Here is a 22804-nt window from a genome sequence, read left to right as displayed (position 1 = left end):
TCCTGGCGTTTAAAAAAATCTATCCTAATAAAATTGATAAAATACTATTGAAACGCTGTTTTAGAATATAAGAGAATTTATTTGTTTATACTTGAATCATATATTTTTATCGTTTTATTTATCATTATCTTTCATTATTATTAATGTCTACCTTTAAAACCATAATTTTATATACTTAAAATGTTAAAATTAATATGTAAGTTGTGTCGACAAACAATACTTGATTGTAGACAGGTCATCAATTTGATTGTCAATACTTTGTTTTTGTACTATATTTTCAATAGCTAAGTGAGTATCTGATGTTGTTATAACATATGTTTTCTATTTAGTTGATGGATTACTGTAGAGCTTTTGGTCGGGTACTGAGAATTCGACAAGATCCTCCGGACAGCGAAAAGCCCTAGCGGAAAGCTTTACTTTGAATTGCATATTTCAAAAATTAAAAGATAGATAAATGTTCATAATTATTATTTTCATCAACATAAAAACCGAAAAACATAAAATTTAATATTATGTTAGTAAACTGTTATTAGCTTTTCATCGGTTGTCCAAAAATTACGACGCTATTATGTACAGTGTGTGTTACTCTTCGACGATATTTTTTAGTAGGTTTTTGCTTCATGTATGTAAATCAAATTTATACACAATTAGAGATTTATTTTTCATGCCTTAAATAATAATAAGCCTCTTGCTAAATAGTGTCTTTTGTAGAGTACGAGTAAAATACATGTTGCCAACGTTTAAATGCCATGGCCTTATATCAGAATTATATTTGTTCAGAAATATAGCAGTGGAGTTAGTATGTTTGCCATAAATGCATGTATGGCGTGCGTTTTTATGATGAGTATAAATTATGAAAGTTGTTAACAATATGTTTATTACCCGTGAAAAACACGAAGCACTTTTCTTTTCACTGCCGGTAGTAAGTGCACTAGTGAATGGTCAAGGTCGCATGAGATTGAAGTGGGTATCCAACTCTAATGGAGATTACATTGTATTCGTAATCGATTGGGCTGACAGTAAATACAAATAACAATAACGGGTTTTGACCGTTTATTCCGCATAGACCCTCGAAACAAGTGTCTAATATTTATATGGAACCATATCGCTGTAAGTTGCTTTACACACAATAAAAATACTGATCTACAACGATCAACGAGAAAAGCTCCACTGAAGCTTTGCCACAAAATTTGTCAGTACAAGCTCTATTTGACAATGATTTCTTCTTCTTCGTATTACATACAAACATGGTAGGTCAACTAATTTTTCTCTCTTTCTACACATTAGAATAGGTTTTCTGTCTCCTCCTCAAATATTCTCATTACTACACTTAAACTTTTAGTACTCTGTTATAAACATGCTATTTCTCAAACTATTGTTCTCTGATTCCTCCTTCCATTGCTCTAATTTAACTCGTTCAACTTTTGTATCCACTAAAACTACATCAATCGCAAAAAAACAAAGACACCAAAGTATATCTAGTATCTATATGACTTCCGAAAAAATGTTTTAATGTCTAATGGTAGTATTTCTTACTAAGTATTAAGTTCATAAGTATCAACGATTTGTCAATTTTTTAATCAAACAGAGTTGAATTTTTTCTAGTGTGGGGAAGCCGCGCTACAGCCATGAGCGTGTATTGCAAATGTCACCGCGCTAATCGCATGCTATTAGTATTGTCCAGTTCTTTGGACGAGAAATTATTGCGGTTGTATACAAAATAACAATTCATAGTAGCAGTAGTGATTTATTTCACTATTCAAAAAGCCTTTGTAAATAATCTGACGATGTAACATTATATTTAAATGGGTCTCTATTTAAATTCATCTTCCGTGTTATTATTAATAGCTAAACAAGCAAAATATTTAAATAAAACATGGAAACGCTTTTTGAAATGATCGATTATTAGTTAAGATTTTACCTGTCGAATTCCGGAGAATCACTCAACTGGAACGTTTCTGCTACTTGGTGCAAAGACCTGGCTGTGATCTCATGCAATCCATAGTAATGTGTTAAGTTATATTCGACCCTCCAGTCGTCCGGGTCCCCATTGGCCGATGTCTCCAGGTCAATGTAGTACTGTGTGTAATCTAGAATCTACAAGCAATATTTCCGGACATAAGTGGCTGCTGCCTAAAATGCGAAAATCTATATTAGTTATTTTGGGTAAGCGTTCTTACGTGGCCAGTGTTGGTGTTGAATTTATAGAGCCGCAGACCGGGGTTGTTGGATACACCTGGCGACTTGCTAGGCGTCAACGAAGGCGCCATCATCATCCACGATAACGGTCTCTCTGAAAACAAAAATAATTGTTTATTTGTTTAGTCCGAATTTTTACTATCACAAATAACTTAGGTTTAAATTTATCACTATCTCATTAAGTAATACCGCTGGATGCATATAACAAAAGTATAATATTATTAATGACCGATGAATGATGTAGACAAAAATAGTACTGGATATTAGGCATGACTGGTTTTAAATTATGAATTCAGGAGTTAGTTAAAGTGAGCATTATTCAACAACAAAATTACTTATGAAATGTCGAAAGAAAACTAAATAATTGATTTAAAGAACTACGAATTTTGCCTTTGCAGTTAGGTAAAGAACACGAAAACCACTTTGACTTCTATGCAAACCTGAGGAGTTATTGATTTTATGACGATGTATGCTGTGTTGACACTAATTTAAACGTATGAGTTGGTGTATAAGACCTGAGTTATAGGGTGTTTTAATATTATGTTGTTGTATCATTGTAGATTACAAAATAAACTTCTAATAATTCTTAGTTTCAAAGAAATGATATACTTAAAAAAAAAAAAAAAATTACAGATCATTCCAAATTAAATGCTATACAACAAATGTAGTCACGGTTTTACACGGGTTTCATTAGGAAAGAAATCATTCCTTTAAATGGTAAAAATATTAGGAAGTTATCCTACTATTTTGATAATTTAACAAGAGAGTAGAAACCTAACTGGAAAAATGTTGAAATAATACAGAATGTTTAAGACATTTCTTGTATTATATGACATTTAAACATTAGTTTTTAGGGTAAATATAAGTAAAATGAAACACAGATGTTATTTGTTCAAGGCATCTATCCTACAACGAAGTCAAATAGCCTAAAAAATAACATCTTACTCGTACTGATATTTATTATGTGTGTTTTATTGATTACAGCAAATAAATATTAAAATAAAATCGGAAGTAAAATAAAATAAATCCGTTGTTATTATTATGCGCTTATAAAACAATATCTATATTACACAATTGTATACCTCATATGGTGTCGTTTGTAATTCAATTCGGTTTAGTGAATGTATGTGGGTCCGAAAGGATCATGGACCGATATTAGTTATTTACAGTTGACATGTGAAACTTAATATCGACCGGGTTGGTTAAGCACATATATTATGGTTACTACTATAATAAATCTGTCGTATAACATATTATGGTATTAGTTTTGACCTTATTGTTAATTAACAGATGTAAAAAAAAATGAAAGAAGGTAGTAGTATTATTTAAGGGACAATTGAATGTATAAAAATATGAATGTATCGTCAAATAAAAAAGTATTACCACACAACTTTAATTAGTTAATCCGCGTTTACACAAAAAAAAACCTGTGTCGATTTTTATCAGAAGTTAGCAATTTGAAATGGGTTTTCTTTTATAGAGCAATATGGTTTATTTATACCAACCTAACCTAAAAAAAATAACAGCACCGATTATAGTTGTTAGTACGCTATTTACAGTAACTATTAATACATTTTTAATAAAAATATTTTCCCTCATATACATTAAAAAAAAAATAGTTTTGTAGAGTTATACTGTTACTGTAATGTTTAAACAGAAACTTGTCTAGAATATCAAAATAACTTTTTTCTGAAGAAAAATAAGTGTTAATTTGGTATTGTTATTTCATATTGTTAATTTCATAATTTCATAATGTTATTTACATTTCCATAAATCTGTGTATACTTTGATTATATCAATGCTTTGCGAATAAACATTGATACACTAAACTAACGTTATAACTTAAGTTATACTATGAAGGGTTTATAGTTCGAAGATACTCTAATTAATTTGGTTTTTACATTTATTGGTAAATAAAATAAAAGGTTAGAGATAACCTTTTATATTATGTCAAAATAAGTTTTAACCTATCGATAGAATATTCATTTTTACGACTTTTAAACAGAGCAAGCAAATGTAAATCTATACTATTGTATTATCTACTACTTATTATTATAACAATAATATTACAATTTACTTACTGTTGTGGTCGTAGACAATTCGAAATGTGTCCGAATGCAAATGACCGCAAAACTGACCGACGATTATGTTGGCGTATTTCCTTATCATTTGTAAATACTTAGCACTGTATTTGTCATGAAATTGTGGTGCCTCGTCTGGGTCTCTTTCGTTGGCTCCCGGACACATGTGACTAACAAGGTAAACCTGTACAATAAAATAACAATTAAACACTATGTTATGTTGACGGTTCAACACCTAAGTAATTGAAGAGCTACGGGGGAAGACGATCATTGTAAATTATACGTAAAATCGAGTTAAAAATCTATCCATGAATTGAGTTAGGGAGAAAAGATCACGATCCCCGGTAGTGATTTCAAAATACCTGTAACAGCGGCAAAGTAAGTGGAGTTCTGAAACTTTCAATTGCATTACCGAAAATTTGGAAGTATTGACTATTATTGTTTTCCTCCAAAAATAAACTGTTATTTACGATTTTTATGAGCTGGGCGAAAATTCAAATTTAGTTAAAAATTAAAATGTTATACGAATTTGAAGTATATGAAGATAAAATAGGTGAGATTTAGTATTGTTTTTATCCGTGGGCGTTTTTCGTATTTGATTATTTTAACGTTTGAGTTGGTTTTTTACCGTCTCTTTGTTTTTAGATGACTTCACGAGAATTCTATCTAGCCACGCTAACTGTTCATTAGGGTCGACATTTTGGCTTTCATCCGTGGTGGAGAATGCGTTTGAGTTAAGTGCAATTATCCTGAGCTTGTTGCCTTTTTGCTCGATAGTGTAATAGCCACCTGCAAACATTAAGCAAATTACATAGTAAATACAATCTGCTAGTGAATTAATAAATTATGCATTACACCAATATTGAGTCAATATATATATTATTAATATAATAAGACAAAGTATAAAAACAATAATTTAAAATTATTCTTCTTACGCGTTTTTAAAGAACTTTTATGCAATCAGACACTAGTGTTTAAAATTATATGCAAGACCATGCTCAACTTGTTTCCTTATCATAACCACCGACGGGAGGTTCGTAATATACCTATGCATTTTACAATGATCATGTCGTTAAATATACAGTATACGGTTTGTGGGGTGATGTTTTTATGACCGGTGCATTAAGGAAGAAACGTCAAAGAAACCGGTAGTATTTTAAAGACATGGCGTCCCCTAATATTTTTTATGTATAGGTAAATTATACCTATGCGTCGGACGCTACTTTGGTAGGCACGTTATTTACGAGCAGTATAAATATACTGCGGCCTAAATAGGCCGCCGCCGCTAAAGTGGTATCTTGTTTTTTTTTAGCAAAACCACTGGGTCAGTTTGGTTTGCTCAACTATACTATACTGTACAGTACGTTGAACCTACATTTCGTCCAGCTCGAGACGAAAACATAAAACCCTCGATGAGACCGTCTATCCGAAGGATCCTATTCGGTCTGTGTATATCCGTGTAAACCGTTGGTCTGAGCCGTCGAGGAGAGCAAAATAAGAAAATTACATGTTGTCATTGAAATGGGTTTGCGGCAATGACGTTCAATTGATATGAAATCCGCTCGTGACCCAATAAAGATTATTGTCACGAAGACTTGTCAGCAAATAAGTAATTCGTTGACAACGTTTTTATATTTGCCCATCATATTCAGACGGCCAATTTCCCCTAGGGTCGAATGCCTTTTTTCCCTGGGCGAAAAGTATAAATCACTTTAAAACGACATCTCTACCGCCGTCTGACGACAAACGGACAAGGTTTTCTCTTTATTTTTACACAAGAACTCACACATGACGTTTATATATATAAATATATCATCATATATATATAGGCAGCATACATACACACAGCAAAAAACCCAGAAGGAATATTCGACAATTTCCGAAAATGATTTATTTTTTGTAATCGTTTTTACGTTTTATCTTTATTTTAAACAATTGTTTTAATTTATATAGAGTTGGAATCAGGGTGATTTTTAAAGTGATCCACTCAATAGCTTGCAGGATTCAATTGGTAATTACATTTTTTACTTTTTATAGTGTTTTTACACAACGTGATCTCAATTTTTCACATTTTGTTTTCAACCCACTCCCAAATTAATTATTTTTATATGAACTTTTAAAACCTAAATGGTAACATAAATATTTAATCAAAGTTTAAAATAAAGATTAATTTACTAAAAATGTTGACTGTCGATGTTCAGTTATAACTTTTAAACTGTAATAATTTTAAAAGTAAAGACTCAAAACTGGTTACTGACCAGTCAAAATTTCTAGTAAGTTATTGTTAATTTAAATAGTTGATAAAATATATACATCACCATTTACGTTTAAAAAGTTGATATCAAAATAATAATTAATTTAAGAGGGGGTCTAAAACAAAAAAGTTTGTAAGCATTTGAGATTACGCTGTATAAAAAGACTACGGAAAAAAATTAATTAATTAATTAAATCCTCTGAGATATTGAGTGGATCACTTAAAAAAAGTACCTTGTATTACCAAGAAAATCGTGGAGGCAAACAAAATTACCAATAAACAGTTTTGTAAATAAACACGTATATTCACACAGCGTTATCTTATGTACCTATATCTTATGTTTACTTGAATATAATTTCCGAGTAAAAAAATGTATTCTGAAACAGTTTTTTTTAAAAATTTATATAAGTTTTGATGATAAGGCTTAACTGTTTTTTGCCTTACATTTTTATCTTTATTTAATGTTTATACCATCATTGATTTGTATCGAAGCGATGTCATCTAGTAAAATCATTCTAAGCTATAATAATTTCTATAGCCTTGTGGACTACATCCACTTCAATATGCTTCGTCCCCATTATGTCCTGACTCCACTGTACTGGTTTTTTTTATTTGTGAGATTTTACATGAGCAATAATACATTTCACGAATTAAAATAAAGAAACACTATTTCTATCATTGTAAAATTATAAATTTATATTACAGCTGTTGTTTTATTTCATAGTATCGTCAGTTTTTTGTTTGTTCCAAAAAGTTAAGAGAACTGACTACTTCGATAATCATTTTACCTAGGATCCATTAATGAAAATCGTTCTTACTTGAGAATTACGTTTTTAATATAATTTCGGACGTGCTTGAAACATGAAAAGAATTCGAGATTCCATCTTAAGTGCTGGAGGGTCGTGAAATGTATACACAGACTGATAGAAACGGATACTTTCCTTATCTGCGGCAAAGCTAAATAATTGAACCATATTTTAACGGAAATCACGTGCCGGTTTATAATAATGAGAACCCCCGAAACGGTTACTGAGCCGTTTTTAATGTGTTTCCGACGAGAAATATCGTTGTAACGCAATCTAAGGATTCAATTGTTGTGTACTCTTAATGTTTTCTCAGGCAACACAATAGAATATCCTTGCAGAAGGACAATGTATGATTTGCTCATGAGATTATGATAATTGAATGTATTCTTTTTTGTGTCTAACTTTTATTTCATCTAGGGCCATTGGTTATTGTTCACTAAATGTGTATAGTATAATACATGATAATGTAAAAAAAAAAAAAATTATATTTAACCATTTTTTTTCATTTCGAAATGAATAACATGTGTACTTTATACAAACACTAATCAATTTTATTTTTTAAAACAACTTAAAATATTAATTAAATACAACGTAGAGGACTATATATGGACTATTTAGAACTCCAACACGGCGTCTCGGTTATGCAATTTAGCATCACGAAGGAATTGCTTCTATCAGAACGTATAAGTACTTGCATTACATACTGGTTTACCATTAGGATAAAAATACTAAAAAGTAGCTTATTCTTTTTGACAAAATATGCACACTTAAACAAGAATTAAAAACCCGTATATATTACATCACCTTGATTTACCTAAAATGTAATAATAATATATCAAACCAAATGAACTGTTACAAATCTCTTGGGTGTAGTTTATAATTTTTTATTTGGTGGAGGGGCCAGTTTTTTAAAACTCGTTTATTTTAAATATTGTTATTGCGGTTAAACGCAAAACCATTTGTGACATTTTAGTTCACCCCTTTTTTTTTCAAATACAATATTATTAATGTGACATACTAAACAAATTTATAATTATTATATTACGACTTAGTGCATTTGTTCAAAAACAAATGAAAACTAATATTAACCTGATTAGCTTTAAAGGGTTTTCGAATAACTTACGCATGTAGCTCTTAAATTTTGGTAAATCATTTGACTAAATAATTGTTTATAATAAATTACGGAGGCACAGTGATATCTAATAATTGTATGTAGGTCAAAAGTAGAAATATAAAAGTTATGACGGTGTACCGACGATAGGGGTGGTTATTAGAGATTATCTTACAGTTTCGAGATTTAGAATAGTTACGGGTAATATGGAAAGGTGGTTTAGTATATAACCCCACGATAAACAGTGGTTTCGCAGTGCCACACGCAAGACGAATAAAACGCTCTAGTTTTGAAAACACCTTTCTGTGGATTTCGTGCTATTGGCAGATTGATAGAATTAGTTTCGTTCGGCGTTTAGCTGTATCGACCGATCGTATTGTAAAGCGTGTGCCAGGTGGCGAAAAATCCGTTTTCCGTTAAACGCGCCGCCGACAAATAATAATAACCCTCCCGTTTGTTATGCTCGGCATTGCGTTGAAGCTGCTAACAGCTGTCGGTGTTTAAAAAAAAAAATGTGTACACACAAGTATAATAAGCGTAGTACCCAAAGTACGGTCGTTGATGAGTTTCGAACACGGACAACAGATAAAGGTGCGAGAATATAATGGCATTACGTACGACCAGGCACCGGCACGGTTATATTATTGTATTGACAATGTGTTTTTAAGACACAAAGAGGAGGGGGGCGGCAACTGTGCTAGTCAAGAATATAGCGTTCGCAGGTGAACGTCGTTGCTTACTTCACACAAAATGCGAAATCGTTTACACTCTACCATGTTACCCGTTCCGTCTGTCAGGCGATAACTTTTTCTTTTCTTTTTACAATACATAAAAATAGTAAAAAGGCATGGTTGTTCAAACGCATGATGTTTCGACCAACATCGCTTTTCCGTAGTTAAAAAACAAAGGCATATGTGTATACAAATCGGTTTACCGTTGTTTACTGGCTAAAATCCGAAAAATAAAACATTAACATACGCTGTAGAATATAATGTAAGTAGCGCATAGATCGAGTCTTATGATTGAAATATTATTATATTACTGAAACAGTATAAAGACTTTTATAAAATAGTATTGAAAAAAATCTACTTACTAAAATATTATAATGCTGATCAAAGTTTACTTGATTTTGTATCAATAAACAAAAAAAATGGGTAAATAAAATAATAACTTGAAAAAAATGACAACTCCTGTGGAGGGGGGGGGGGTGGGGAGGTGCCTACAGGGCGGTCGAATTTTAAATTTGAGACGATTTGTGGATAAGAGCATGCCTAATAAATATTCAATAAATATTTTAACTAGACTCGACTGTTTTTTGCCAAGTTGTTGTAAGTCAAAGTTGACACTTTTCTCGAGTTTTCCCGGGTTTGGAGTTTAAATTGTGTTTTTTAACTTCTGACCTTCTCGAGGTCCAGAGGAAAAAGTGATCGTGTTTCCAAACACATATCATTGTAAAACCAATATTATTTTACCTTAGAATCGAACTTATCGAAGCTAAAAAATGCAGAAAAAATACGGTAAATTAGAAATAAATTTGCCATATTTTAGTTTAAAATAACTATTATAACTCATATCAACATTATATTGCAAACAATTTAATTCATTTCAGATCAAAAGTAAATACTATTTTTGGTTTAGTAACGTTTTTGTTACTTGATATTTATTGTGATTCTCGGTAAAGATAAAGTAGACAGTCAATTTTATGATAAAGCTAAACTTTAAACTTTTCAATGCAATTAATTGCAAAGAGGTCACACTGACTTCAAAGATAAATCGTATTCTTCCTTAAACTTCCAGAAACTAAAACATTTTAGAAACAGAGATTAAAAACTTGACAAGAATTCAGTCAATTTGATGAATAAAAAGACAGATGAGAGAATATTTAAGCATTTCTCAAGTTAAAACGAGTGGTCCTTTAATTCAGAAGATTGAAAATATTTTGGAATGTGTAATGATCACTAAATGTGCTTTCAATATATTTTCTGATTGGTTGTTTGTTTGGTTTTACAGTGTAATGTATATATGTTCAATGTGTGTAGTATGTATTTAACCTTTATACAACAACTCAATTACTTATTTATTATATCTACATTGATACAATATTTATCAAAATATATATTTGTGATAATGGTGTCCACAAATATTCATGGCAATCTTTATTACTGATGATGTATAAATTCTGAGTATAATCAATATTGTATATTTTACTTTAAAACAAGTACCTATTGTTAATTATTGTGTAATAGTTTTTCACGCCAATATATTCGCAATGTATGTCAATTAATGTGTTTTGTTAGTGAACTAAGTTTTCGTCCTTTCTAGAGGAAAGTGCCTTTTTTATTATATTTTTTTATCAAAATATATAATAAGTACTATGTATAAAGAATATTCTGTACAAATTTGCAACTATTTCGACTGGTTTTAAAGAGTAATGGCGTGCTGCAATTTTAAGTTGCAAAATATTATGTAAATACTATTTTGATTTTTTTTCGGTTTTGTATGGGAAAGAGAGAACTTTTTTAATTTTTGGTCACTTAAGCTATCTTTCAGGTACAATTTCTAATCTGTATAGTTGAACTTACACTAGCAAAAAAAAAATCAATGTAAAACAATACTTCCTTAGCTCTCTGTACCGAGAAAATTGCATGAAACACGATATGTATTTATGTTGTTAGTAGATATTTTAGAGCATGATTTTTTTATTCACTTGGCAGACTTGGAAATAGTGTTAATATCACGAGCGCACATCATGGCTGTAATCTTTTTTAACGCACCAATGAATACACCCCATTTAGAAAACATATTTTCAATCCAATTTGTTTGCTTTCATATAAAACCATACACATAGAGATACATTCATATACAGCTCTAATACACGTCATAGACATATCCGTTACTTTCTAAGAACTCCGATAGACAATGTATAACGTTATATGTCATCTTTGTATACACATAAAAAAAAGTATCCCTTTATCGTAGTTTGAACTTTTCATTTATTTTCGTATTGAAAACTGCGCATTCAAATATAAATTCTCGGATATCAATAGTACGCAGATATAAAGCTTTTATTAGAAATTCTATTTGAACAACAAAAAACAATAATTATAAAAGTGTTATGCGAGAAGCCTTAATTTTATTTTTTAATTTAGAGCAGTTATTTTATATTAAGGGAATTGCATGCGGTCGGTATTTTCAGTCAAAACACATAATTTGTATTCTATTGCACAGGCCGAACCTGTGATCCGATAAGAAATTTAAAAACAGATTTGAATTCACCATGAAGTTTACTTAGGATCGGTTAGGGGACTTTTTCAAATTTTAATTTTAACCCTTTCCAAATTTCATTTTAAAATTTGAAATTTTATTTAATGTTCAAACGTGTTTTATACATAGTAGGAATAAGATATCAAAAAAATATGCTAGCCGATCTCAAGTAAACTTCATGACAAATTTGAATCTGTTTTCAGATTACTTATCGCTGGTTCAGCCTGTGCGATGGAACAAAAAATGTATATTGTATAAACTAAAATGGCTTTTACTCATAGACAAAATTATTCGAATTAAAAATAATACCATGAAGCTTATACAAATTAACCGGTAAATTAATTGACATGGTCGAAATTTATTAAAACCACTGTTTTCTTAAATATTGCCTATACAAAACTCCTTAAAAACCAACCGCATGCAATCCCCTTAAATGTATTTTATTGTTAGTATAATTAGATAAAACTTCAAACTTGTTCGTGCTAAGTTTGGCCACGGTTTTAGTTGATGATGTTGTCTAAGTGGATGTCCAATTCATATTTTGAGTATCTAATCAGTACTTACATTCGGTGTAACGTGAAATTCACTTGCACATTTAGTGATTATTTAGATAGTTTGTATTATTATAGTTTATAGTTTACGTGGCGAATAACCGTGATTTGGACGCGCGTTCCGTAAACTAGCGTTGTTATAATTTGTCTAACGTTGCACGTTGTATTTCTTGTGGATAGTCTACGTGTAAACACATTACTTCCTATACCAAGACGTTGTGAACGGTAAACCCCTCATAAATTTCGTTACGAGCTTACTGTCATGAGATCTAGCGCGCCTCAGGAAAAGCATCCTCTTTGGTCTGTCGCGGTATTTCGCTACCTATGGTGATAAATGGGCACAGGCACAGTTTATTTACATCGGTACGTACCATATACACTTACCATGTTTACCCTAGGAACGTGTTCTACTATTATGTACATTGCACTCCGAGCTATACCTTTTACATTGGATGGACCTTTGAACGGCGTGATCGGAAAACTGGATAGAAGATTGCGCGTCAGTGCACATAACCGATGAGTCAAAGGGTTGGCCTAGCTGGCCTTGTGAACGCAATATTTAGATTAGTAAACCCGAGTGGGGGTTCGGTGCCGGGTGATGATTGCAAGTTAATTGTAAGCGATGCACGGTACGCCGGTTTTTAAATTTTGTCAAAAGGGTAGTCATAAACGAATTCAGCTAACAAAATATTTAGCTGAATTCAATGGCGCACGCGTTGTTTAAAAGATTGGTGTGACTCGGGCAACAATAAAACAATTATTTCTGAAATTACATTATTGTTCTGATCACCGTCATCGTTACAAATAATTGTTCGAAGGGTGCTAGGCGATAGCCAAAGGACAATGGTTCATCTGGTTCTGTTCTAAAAACTTGGTTATTTTTAGCTTCTCAAAATATTCATAATACTATGGTAATATACTAGTAGAGTTCAAATAATGCATTTATAACTAACCAATACTTGACAAAATCTTCAAAATACTTCCCTAATATTAGATAACGAGATTTTTTACATGAGCAACTTTGTATGTGCACAAAATGATAACTTGTACAAATCAAATATAGTCAAAAACGGCTAAATCATAAGTGTAGTATAGGATAAAACTTGGTAAATGATCGAAACATGAAGTACTTTTAAAATACCATTGTAAATAGTTTTTTCTTCGGTCTCGTCATATGATCATTATCGTCACCGTTGATTTTTTATTATAGTTTGGAAACTTCAAAGATAGTTTGCATCAAAAGTGCTGTATTATTATATTATCACTAACGCAAGGTAGTGTTCGTTTTTCGTGCAACTGACTCGCTTTAGCTTTTGTTTGCTCGTGCGTGAACAATGTTTTTTCGCTCTCACGACCGAATAATTGCGATAAAAGGGTCCCATTTTCCATTCTTGAATTGCCCTGTAATTGTGTGCATAAGGACCGAAACTTACCTGTTGGGCAAACAATTATTTCGGTGCGTACGACCGTGTATGCCATTGAGGTATGATCCTTCAAAGCAGGGTTAATGTCACCCCAAATAGTAAGTCCCGGTTGTGGATCCCGCGTAGAATGTACTTACAAGGTAAAGTAATAATAATTTAATTTCAAAAAAGTTTTGTTTCAACTTTCAAAAAGGGCCAAATGTTATTCCAAAAATATGAATTGCCAAACGAGCTTTAGATTGTTTACTCTCTACAATACATGTAAACACAAACATTACTTCAAATTGAATTGTAATTTGTTAAAAAAAAAATCTTGTTTTACATGACAAACATTTTTTTGTCGATGTGTTCTTGTATATAAACAGTCATGTACATTGTTCTGCATTATTATGGTTCGCCATAACGTTAAAAACTTGTGACAGTAAATCACCGCGTAATATAGCTATTATTAGTGTTTTACCTACTGCGTCAGTCGTGGCCTTCGTGAACTATAATTATCACAGTTAATTTGTCGTTGACGATAAACAACTAAATACGCCAACACGCGTAACTTGTGCAATCATGATTTGTTGTACTTGAACGACATGTTATGTACCCATTAACAATACACCGCAGCGGTCGGCTTGATGAACACCGCAACGTTGCCGGCCAAATAAACACCGATATAACTCCACTTGCCCGCCTGACAAATTACACACTACTCCGAACATGATAATAAGAACAATTTTTAGTATGACAAATACATTTCTGCCGAGTGAGTCCTTTTGGCAAATCTCACTTTTTCACTCACACTTAAACTAATTCCGCCGTTCAGTCGTAAGCATGTGTATTAAGATATTTGCGTTCTCGTTAAGGAAGTGTCAGATGTGTCGTTAATTTTCCATACTTCGAGCATAATACTAATTGTACACGCTTGCATATATACTGTTACACCATATTCGGCGGCTTGGCAATCATTAAGGACGCGACGCCGTGCTTGTTCAGGCGGTATTATCTTAACACGGTTTTTGGCGTCTTTCAAAAACACCAAACGCTTGTTATGAACACATCGGATCAACGTTAATGTAGCGGATATAAGTTTCGCGTTATTCACTAGACAATACTTATTAGATTTTACAACCGATCGTCTAGTTATTATCAGGTGAGATGTGTTAAGGGAAAAAATGTATACAAGTACAGGGGAAAACTACGTATTTGTCTCCACCCTTTGTGGTTTGGCAGGCATGTTGTAGAGCAGGTATAATAAGCACGGAATGGACTAAGTCCGAAAATAAATGAATACATTTTAAAGTGTTACGTGTAACATATCTTTCTTTTATTAAAAAGGGGTGAATGAGTTTCGTTAACAATAAGGTAAAAAAGTGAGTTGCATGAAAATAAAGCAACTGCAGTATATTTCGATTTAGTTTTTTTTTTAAATACGTACTTCGTTTAAGATGTTAACAATCGGTTTTGTTAGTCTTGTTGTTATGACATTAAGTTATAGTTAATTATGAGAAGTTGGTGGAAAATTGTTTACAAATGTTTTATAAAACCGAGTATAATACATCTTTAGTACAGCTGCATTTTTAGCGCGGAGCTGTTTGTTTATTTCATATTATTATAATAATTTTTTTTTTTTTGGCAAATCGAAAAACGTAAAAACAGGTACATTTTTACCAATCGAAATAGCCCTATCAGATTTATAAAGTAATTTAGCTGATAGCTTCCCATATTTGCTTTTTAGGTGATTTATTTTGTGTTGCTTTAGTCAAAACTGATAGCATCAAATGCATGTTGTATTATTTGTATTTCACAGAGTTTTGCTAAATGATAAATTGCTAATGTTTGTTTACTCGACTGTCGCATTGGAATTATGGTTATGTTCATGTGAATGAGATATGAATTACCATTAACTGTTGCGCACATAAGCTTCGTTCGGAGTTATCTTTCTGCATGGATTTTTTTAAATAAATGTAAATCTACACTTCAGTGAACGCGCACTGTAGGTAAAATAGAATTTCACGTAACACGATGAAACCAATTCACATATATTGTACTTTCTGTTTACTTAATTGAATTTTGTTGACAATTTAAGGCTTTTCAGTTTTATTCATTAAACAATAATTATTAAATTGGAAATTAAACGTAGGAATGCTAGAAGAGTATCAAATTTTGATTATTTAGTACCGTGACGAAAATAAAGAAGGAGTTACAACCGGAGAGTAGCTTCTCTTTACCGAAAATATAAAAGAAACTAAACTGACTGTTTTATACAATTCTGAGAAATAGACCGGAAGATAATTAGAAAATCATCCTGGCATTTCAACCATATAAACAGGATGAAAGTAAAACAAAAATTTAAACCTGTAATTTAAAGGTTTTGTTGTTATTGAGTGTAGTTGAAGTTTTTATGATATTTTATGTTTACAGTATAATAATAATGGTTTACTTTTACTATTTAAATTCAATTTCCGTTTAACGGGCTTGAAATCTAAGAATTGGCGCACGCTGTTAAATCATGATGATCTTGGTAGTATGAACTTTGAGTAGTTCATGATGATGTTTAATTAAGTTATTATAATAAAATGGTGTTTAATTATAATATGAATTAACATTAAAAGTTGTTGTTGATAACCTTGCTTTTATTGCCTATAAAAAAAAGTTATTTATCCGTCATTGTTAAAGTTTTAATGGACTATTGTGATAGCTCGTAATAAAACCCTTGATGATTTTTATGTGCGAATTCTTATAAGAGGTGTTTCGAGTGTTATTCAATAATGGTTTTTTGTCCTACGTAAGGTTTTATAGAGGCGTTTGAAATTAAAAGGGCTCGGCGGATATATAAAACTGCTATATTCTTCACATCGAATGTGTTTCTTTTGTATTGGTGAGATATGGTATAACCGTGAGATCGGCCTTTGGAACAAAATAAATAGGTTCTATGAATAAATGTATATTATATAAAATGTTGACACACGCAATGTTTTCTAACAAATTGTGCGCGAAGACCATATTATCCATGGACGGTTTGTGTGAGTGTGTTATTGGTGAAAAATTGCTATAACAAACGACTAATCCTGACCATAACTCGGATCGGACATTTTGAGTTCCAGATTCATTTCGATTCCAGGCCACGGATACTACTACTACTACTACTACGCGTGTAAGTTAATTCTATGTTTTATTATATCTGACCGGGGACGGTATGTAGGTACAATTCGGTGGAGAATCAAGTGAAATCTGACCGACGGACACGTGCGGCAGTCCAACGGTGCATTCGAAACGTGTCTAATCCAGAGTTAATACTGCGGTGCACCGGAAGGTTTAAGTCGGCCAAAGGATTAACGTTATTACCATCATTAGGGAGGTGAATTCCGCGAAATTCCTAGTAGGACCTACAGATGGAGTCGATTTCAGAACACGTAAACTCCCAAACCGATTGCAAATCCTATAAACACTACCGAGTTTATCGTATTCACCCCGCTCTGTTTTCATCTATCTATCTTCCGAAAGGTGGTGCCCCGTTAAAGGACAATACAGTCATGATTTCAAAATGATAGTTTTTCGATAAAATAATATAATACTGTTATTTGTCACACCCGAACAATAAGTATTCGTGTGTCACTAAATCATATTATAGTGGCTTATCCGAACAAAAGTACAAGCTGAAAATAATAAAATCTAATCGCAAAACATGTATTTTTCATTTAAATATAATCGTGTACTGTGTAAATTTGATGCATGTAAATTATAATTGTCATAAGATTCTTGCTTTGGCGAATTTGTTCGATAGCACTGTAACATATAAAGCTATATTTTTAACGAATTCATTAACATTAAAATATACATTCATATAAAGTTAAGTACACGTTTTAATGTTAATTCGTTAAAAATAAAACTTTACATGCTACGAGTGTAGTAAATTATTATAATCTTACAGTACTGGGTGAAGCGTAAAAAAAGTCAAAATGTAAATAGTTTTATCTATTTTTGATAAGATTCAATTGTAATGTATAAGTTGTGCATTGAAAGTGTACGGTTCAGTTATTTATTACAAAAGAATTTTTCGGTGTTATCAGCTGTACTGGGATTTAGTAAGCCGTAAAATTAACCAGAGAGTAATCCACAAAGATGCTTTAGTGTACCATGATGGATGATACTATTCTGAAATAGACTCTTATCTTTTATTGTGTTGGCAGATTATAAGCGCACAACTAATGATTACACTGTATATTCATCGAGTTTGTTAAACAGACCAATTAAATTCACTATCCATAGTTTAGTATTTCCAGCGAATATGATATTTTGCAATTAAATGTTGAACAAAACATTTCAATCTGTTTCAGAGAATGCATTTTTATTCCAGCATTATACGTTTTATGCCTTTTTAAGTTAACGTTTCAAACACTTTTATTTGAATAGTCATAAATCTTATGTCGAGAAAATCAACCGCACGTGCAAAAGTTCTAAAATAATAATAATAAAACAAATAATCTAATCAAAAAACTCTCTAGCTTCTTTCATATCTATATAATATATGGTAAATTAAAACTATAACATAAATCATTATTTCAATAGAGTAATAGCTGTTACTAAACTCAGTTTTACAAAATATTTAACTAGGGCTGAGCAAAATATTTACAAATAAGATGAAAGAAACTCAGTACTCCAGGTTGTATACAGGGTGATTCTTTTATCATGAACCACTCAATATATCATAGGGTTTAATAAGAAATTAAAATATGTTTTTTTCATATTGTTTTTATACTATGTGGTCTCAATTTTTCACTATTTTTTTTGTTTTTACCCACCTACCAACTTAATTTTTTTGATAGCAACTTTTGAAACTTAAATGGTAACGTATATATTTTATTAACTTTTTAAGTTGAGAATAATGTAATAAAAATGTTGACTGGTCGAAAAACCAGTTTCGGATAATTATTTTTAAAGTTATAAGAGTTTTAAAGTTAGGATGGGAGGGGAAGTGCGGTTGGGAAATGCGCGCAGATAAAAATAATACAACACTCCACCTTTCCTCCTGCCCTAAACTTGAATCTCCAATAACTTTAAAAATAGTTATCCAAAACTGGTTAACGACCAGTCAAAATTTTTAGTACATTATTTTCAACTTTAAAAGTTAATAAAATATATACGTTACTATTTAAGTTTCAAAAGTTGCTATCAAAAAAACTAAGTTGGGAGGGGGATAAAAACAAACAAAATTGTGAAAAATTGAGAACATATTATATAACAACAGTATGAAAAAAAATATTTTAATTTCTTATTAAACCCTATGAGATATTGATAAGAGAATCACCCTGTATTGTAGAGCTTTAGCATACCCCGTCTCGGCTTTTTTTTGGATCTACATAATATGTACATTACATTATATTGATGATGTCCCCCTCTTACTTAAGGGTCCCAGTCTCAGTCCAGATCCAGATTCATCACCTACCATTCGCTCGAGTACCGTGGTTACTATGGTCACAAACAAAATGTTTATTTTGAGTTAGCAACGAAAAATATTTCGTATTTAAAGTACAAAATTCGTGTTTGAGGCCACCCTTACGGGTGGAATTTTCGAAAAGTATTATGCCAGTATACCTTTGCGGGAGTGTACTCAACAACTTCCCAAAGTTTCATGACGATCGGATGAATGGTGTACTAGGACATGCATAAAGGACAAACAGACAAACATTCATTTTTATATATATATATAGAAGACTATTATCGATTGATGACTTTTAATTTTATAGTATTAAAATATATTATATACGGGGATTTCAAGTATGATACATAAGAATTGAACAGTACTTAAAAAACTTATACCCCGTACACGCCAGTTTCGTCAAGTACGAAACCGAAATGGAGTCATTTTACCGCAATGTAAATTGCTAACGAGAATACGTGTTATTATTTTTGCAAATGTTTTGTGTTTGCTTAGTGTGTTGTTCCCAAGTACACTTGAACTTTCTATAATATTTGAACATTATCCTTCTCTTCTCATCTTAACACATATACTAAATATGTTCGTTTTATACACAAAAACAAACCAGACTATAATAATAATTTATAATTCTCGATACTCATTAAATTTATGCGTTAACACACGATTGGTTATGATAAAAAAAGCGAAAAATTATTGATTCTATTTAAAAAAAAAAAATGTAGATTTTAAATTACGTTTATAATCAAATTGATAACTATATAGTATATATTTAGTTATTTATCAAAAACAACAGCTAATGGTTACTATTTTGTTTTTCGAAAACGTTTGATTGTTTATGGATGTGACTACAATGAGTTAAAATTGATTTTGTGTCTAAATAAAATATAAGGATTAGGATATAAGTCCGTTAATTCTTGTAGCAACGATTTTAATTTAACCTAAAAATCTTGCAGAGGTATGATTGTGGTTTTTTTGATTATAGATTGTTCTACTTATAATAACACCTACAGAAGTTAAGTTCATATCTATGCTGTTATTTTTATAAAACAAGTTTATAAACCGTAATGTGTCAAAAAATCATAATTGGCCAAACACTCGGTGGACGTAAACGACTTTCGATATTTAGAAAAAAGTTTGCCGGTGTCGTAATGCACGTGCCATAATGATTTTTAGAAAGCTGTGATTGTCATTGCAAATGACTTGGAAAGTTATATCTTGCAAACTTGTCCGACGTTCCACTTTTCACTTGTCACCGCTGACGCAGGACGCTGTTGTCGGTAATGACATAAAAGTGGTAGGGAAACGGTTCCTGTCGCTGCAAAAATCCCAAGAGATTCGTGTAAATTTTATCCAAAGACAATAGTTAAATGTCGAAAAATTTAAATAAACATGGTCCTTGGCACTCGTTGTAACGGATTTCTATTGTACCGTATTTTGTATATTAGACATTTAGAGAAAATTGATTACGCAACTAAGCTACCTTATAATAAAAGTACACTGTAAACTTTCATATGGTACTAATGAATATGATTGGACAAATATGTTTATAAATTAAATACACTTTTAAGTCATAAGTTAAAATACACGAAATATTTGACAATTATTATAAAGCTGAATTATATAATTTTTCAGTTTGAACAGATTTTTGCTTTATATAATATGAATATTGTGTTCTGAAATCGCCTGTTTTTTTTAATTTAACTCGTGCATTATTATTACTTTTTTAGAATTCATTATAACTACATACGGTTAATAAAATATGTTGTATTCACTTTAACCGGTATTATATAATGTATGCACATGATTGCAAATGGGCTTCCATCATACGAAGTGAAACATGTCATACCGGTAAAGCACCTGCGTCTCAAAATCCCAAAAGTTTCCATTGTTTGGCTTTGTGTTTACAGACTAAAAATATAGGTCGTTTAAAATTTACTCATCGCCCGTTGCCATACGCACAAAACCAAGTACATCATACAGGCAAACACTCTTAAGCAATGACGTGTCTGTCCAATGTGTCAACGTTTTAAAGTTATTCTTAAGACATATGTATACGTTTAGCTTGATTTTGTTACTATTGTAGTTGCTGAGCGTTTGTAAGCGCTCACTGCCGTTGAACTAAATACAAAATAATCGGTTGCTCTTTTTACATAAAATATATTACTCTATATTCCGGGTGACGAATTATAAAATTAACATATATTCACAGTATATTTTATATACCGTGCAAATAGTTTAAAAAATGCATTGTTGTGCTCTAAGCGGTATATAATTGTTTATTTGACAGGCAGTGTTAAATTTGTTCTTTCATTGGACGCTAAACGATTAAATCGAATAATAAAATATTACTATGTAGTTTCTCTTAAGACCTAAGTCTGTTTAATTATCTCAAAATTCGTATCATCACAGTGGTTTTTGAACCAAGCCATTGAATAGTCTCTTTTAATGTTTAATATTATTTGTATTTAGTTTCTCAGCTACTATTTTATTTTTCTAATTAAAGTGAACTTGACGTCGTACATCAAAATTATAGATGACAGAACACTGACTGCGCAAATCGCTGCCTTTCTTATTTGGGACAAAATATAATAAAATGATAGAATTGAAAACAAAATTTAAGAAGTACGTGCATCTGGTTTGAACCCAAGCGGTTCGCTTCAATTATCGAATTTATCAATTGGACAAGACGTGTCCGTCTCTTAAATTATTATGATGCAAGTGTTTAGATGGAAAATACTAAACAGTAAACGAGGTTTCTTTTCACCGAGCGGTGTAAAAAAAAAGTACTGAGAACTGGAAAAAATAAATCGTTAAAGACGCCCTTGATAATAATGTACGGCTAGGTAATGGTCAATGCGTCGATGGCAAGGCCGATGCGACGAAAATGGGTGGCGATATCAAAGGTTCAGCGGTGCATTGAAGTATCGACCATATAAATGTGTACTTGATAATTCGCAGATAGCGACGTTTGAATATTTTTCCAACGCTATTTTTTCTTTCTCTACGCGTTTCTTACATCTCGTTAACCGTAATTTCATTATTTCTCCGCCAGTCCTCTCCTATACTGTCCTGCCCTGCACTGTTCACCCATAACAGTTAGAGGTCTATTCACGACGTGCTATAACGAATGCGGAGAAGATAAACGCGTAGGGAAGGAGATTTGGGTAAACTTTGCGGAGGTCATGAAAAGGCAAGGCGGCAGAGAGGGTTAAGCGGCCATGCATATACAGCGATGGGGGTGCACACGCTACACAACTTGCGGCTTATTCACCTCAATGGTTACACCGCGTGTGTGTGGGGTTAGGACATTCAACGCTAAACTATGCGAGAGGATCACATGCCGATTATTTTTCGGGGCACCGTGGGCCATTAGGACACTGTAACGATAGCCTTGTCGAGCATTTACCGTCGACCATCTAACCGCATCCTGGTGGTCGAATAAATGTTTCAAACTTCCTTTCAAAAATCTAACTAGTGTGGGTTTTTGGTTGGCGCTTTTGGGTACTTTCGTTATTTTAGCTAAAAAATGGTTATGATAACCTATATCAACAATTGGAACCTACAACATTTCAAAATCCTTTTGTTACAATGTATCGACACAAGGTGTCCCACGACCTTTGCAATAACTCCTAGGAATCAAGGTTTTTTTTTTTTTTTTTAATATTGTTAAAATAGCTTAATTT

At 31.9% G+C, this 22804-nt stretch overlaps 1 protein-coding gene across 2 annotated transcripts in view; it reads right to left on the bottom strand.

The window, feature by feature from the left end:
* LOC126838332 (acid sphingomyelinase-like phosphodiesterase 3a) overlaps positions 1-22804 on the bottom strand; it is a 116171-nt gene that overhangs the window by 6076 nt on the left and 87291 nt on the right. For both annotated transcript variants that reach the window (XM_050572672.1, XM_050572674.1), the window contains 4 exons: positions 4909-5069; positions 4281-4464; positions 2181-2293; positions 1922-2097 (listed from right to left, as the gene is read on the bottom strand). In XM_050572672.1, coding sequence (XP_050428629.1) covers positions 1922-2097; positions 2181-2293; positions 4281-4464; positions 4909-5069 — 634 coding nt within the window. The remainder of the gene's footprint in view (positions 1-1921; positions 2098-2180; positions 2294-4280; positions 4465-4908; positions 5070-22804) is intronic.

This window comes from Adelges cooleyi, unplaced genomic scaffold (genome assembly GCF_023614345.1).
Source record: "Adelges cooleyi isolate 19-005CV unplaced genomic scaffold, UGA_ACOO_1.1 ACOO_flye_CR_arks_rails_tigmint_CR_PRNA_30, whole genome shotgun sequence".
Classification (NCBI taxonomy): domain Eukaryota; kingdom Metazoa; phylum Arthropoda; class Insecta; order Hemiptera; family Adelgidae; genus Adelges; species Adelges cooleyi.
This window is presented reverse-complemented; position numbering and strand designations above follow the sequence as displayed.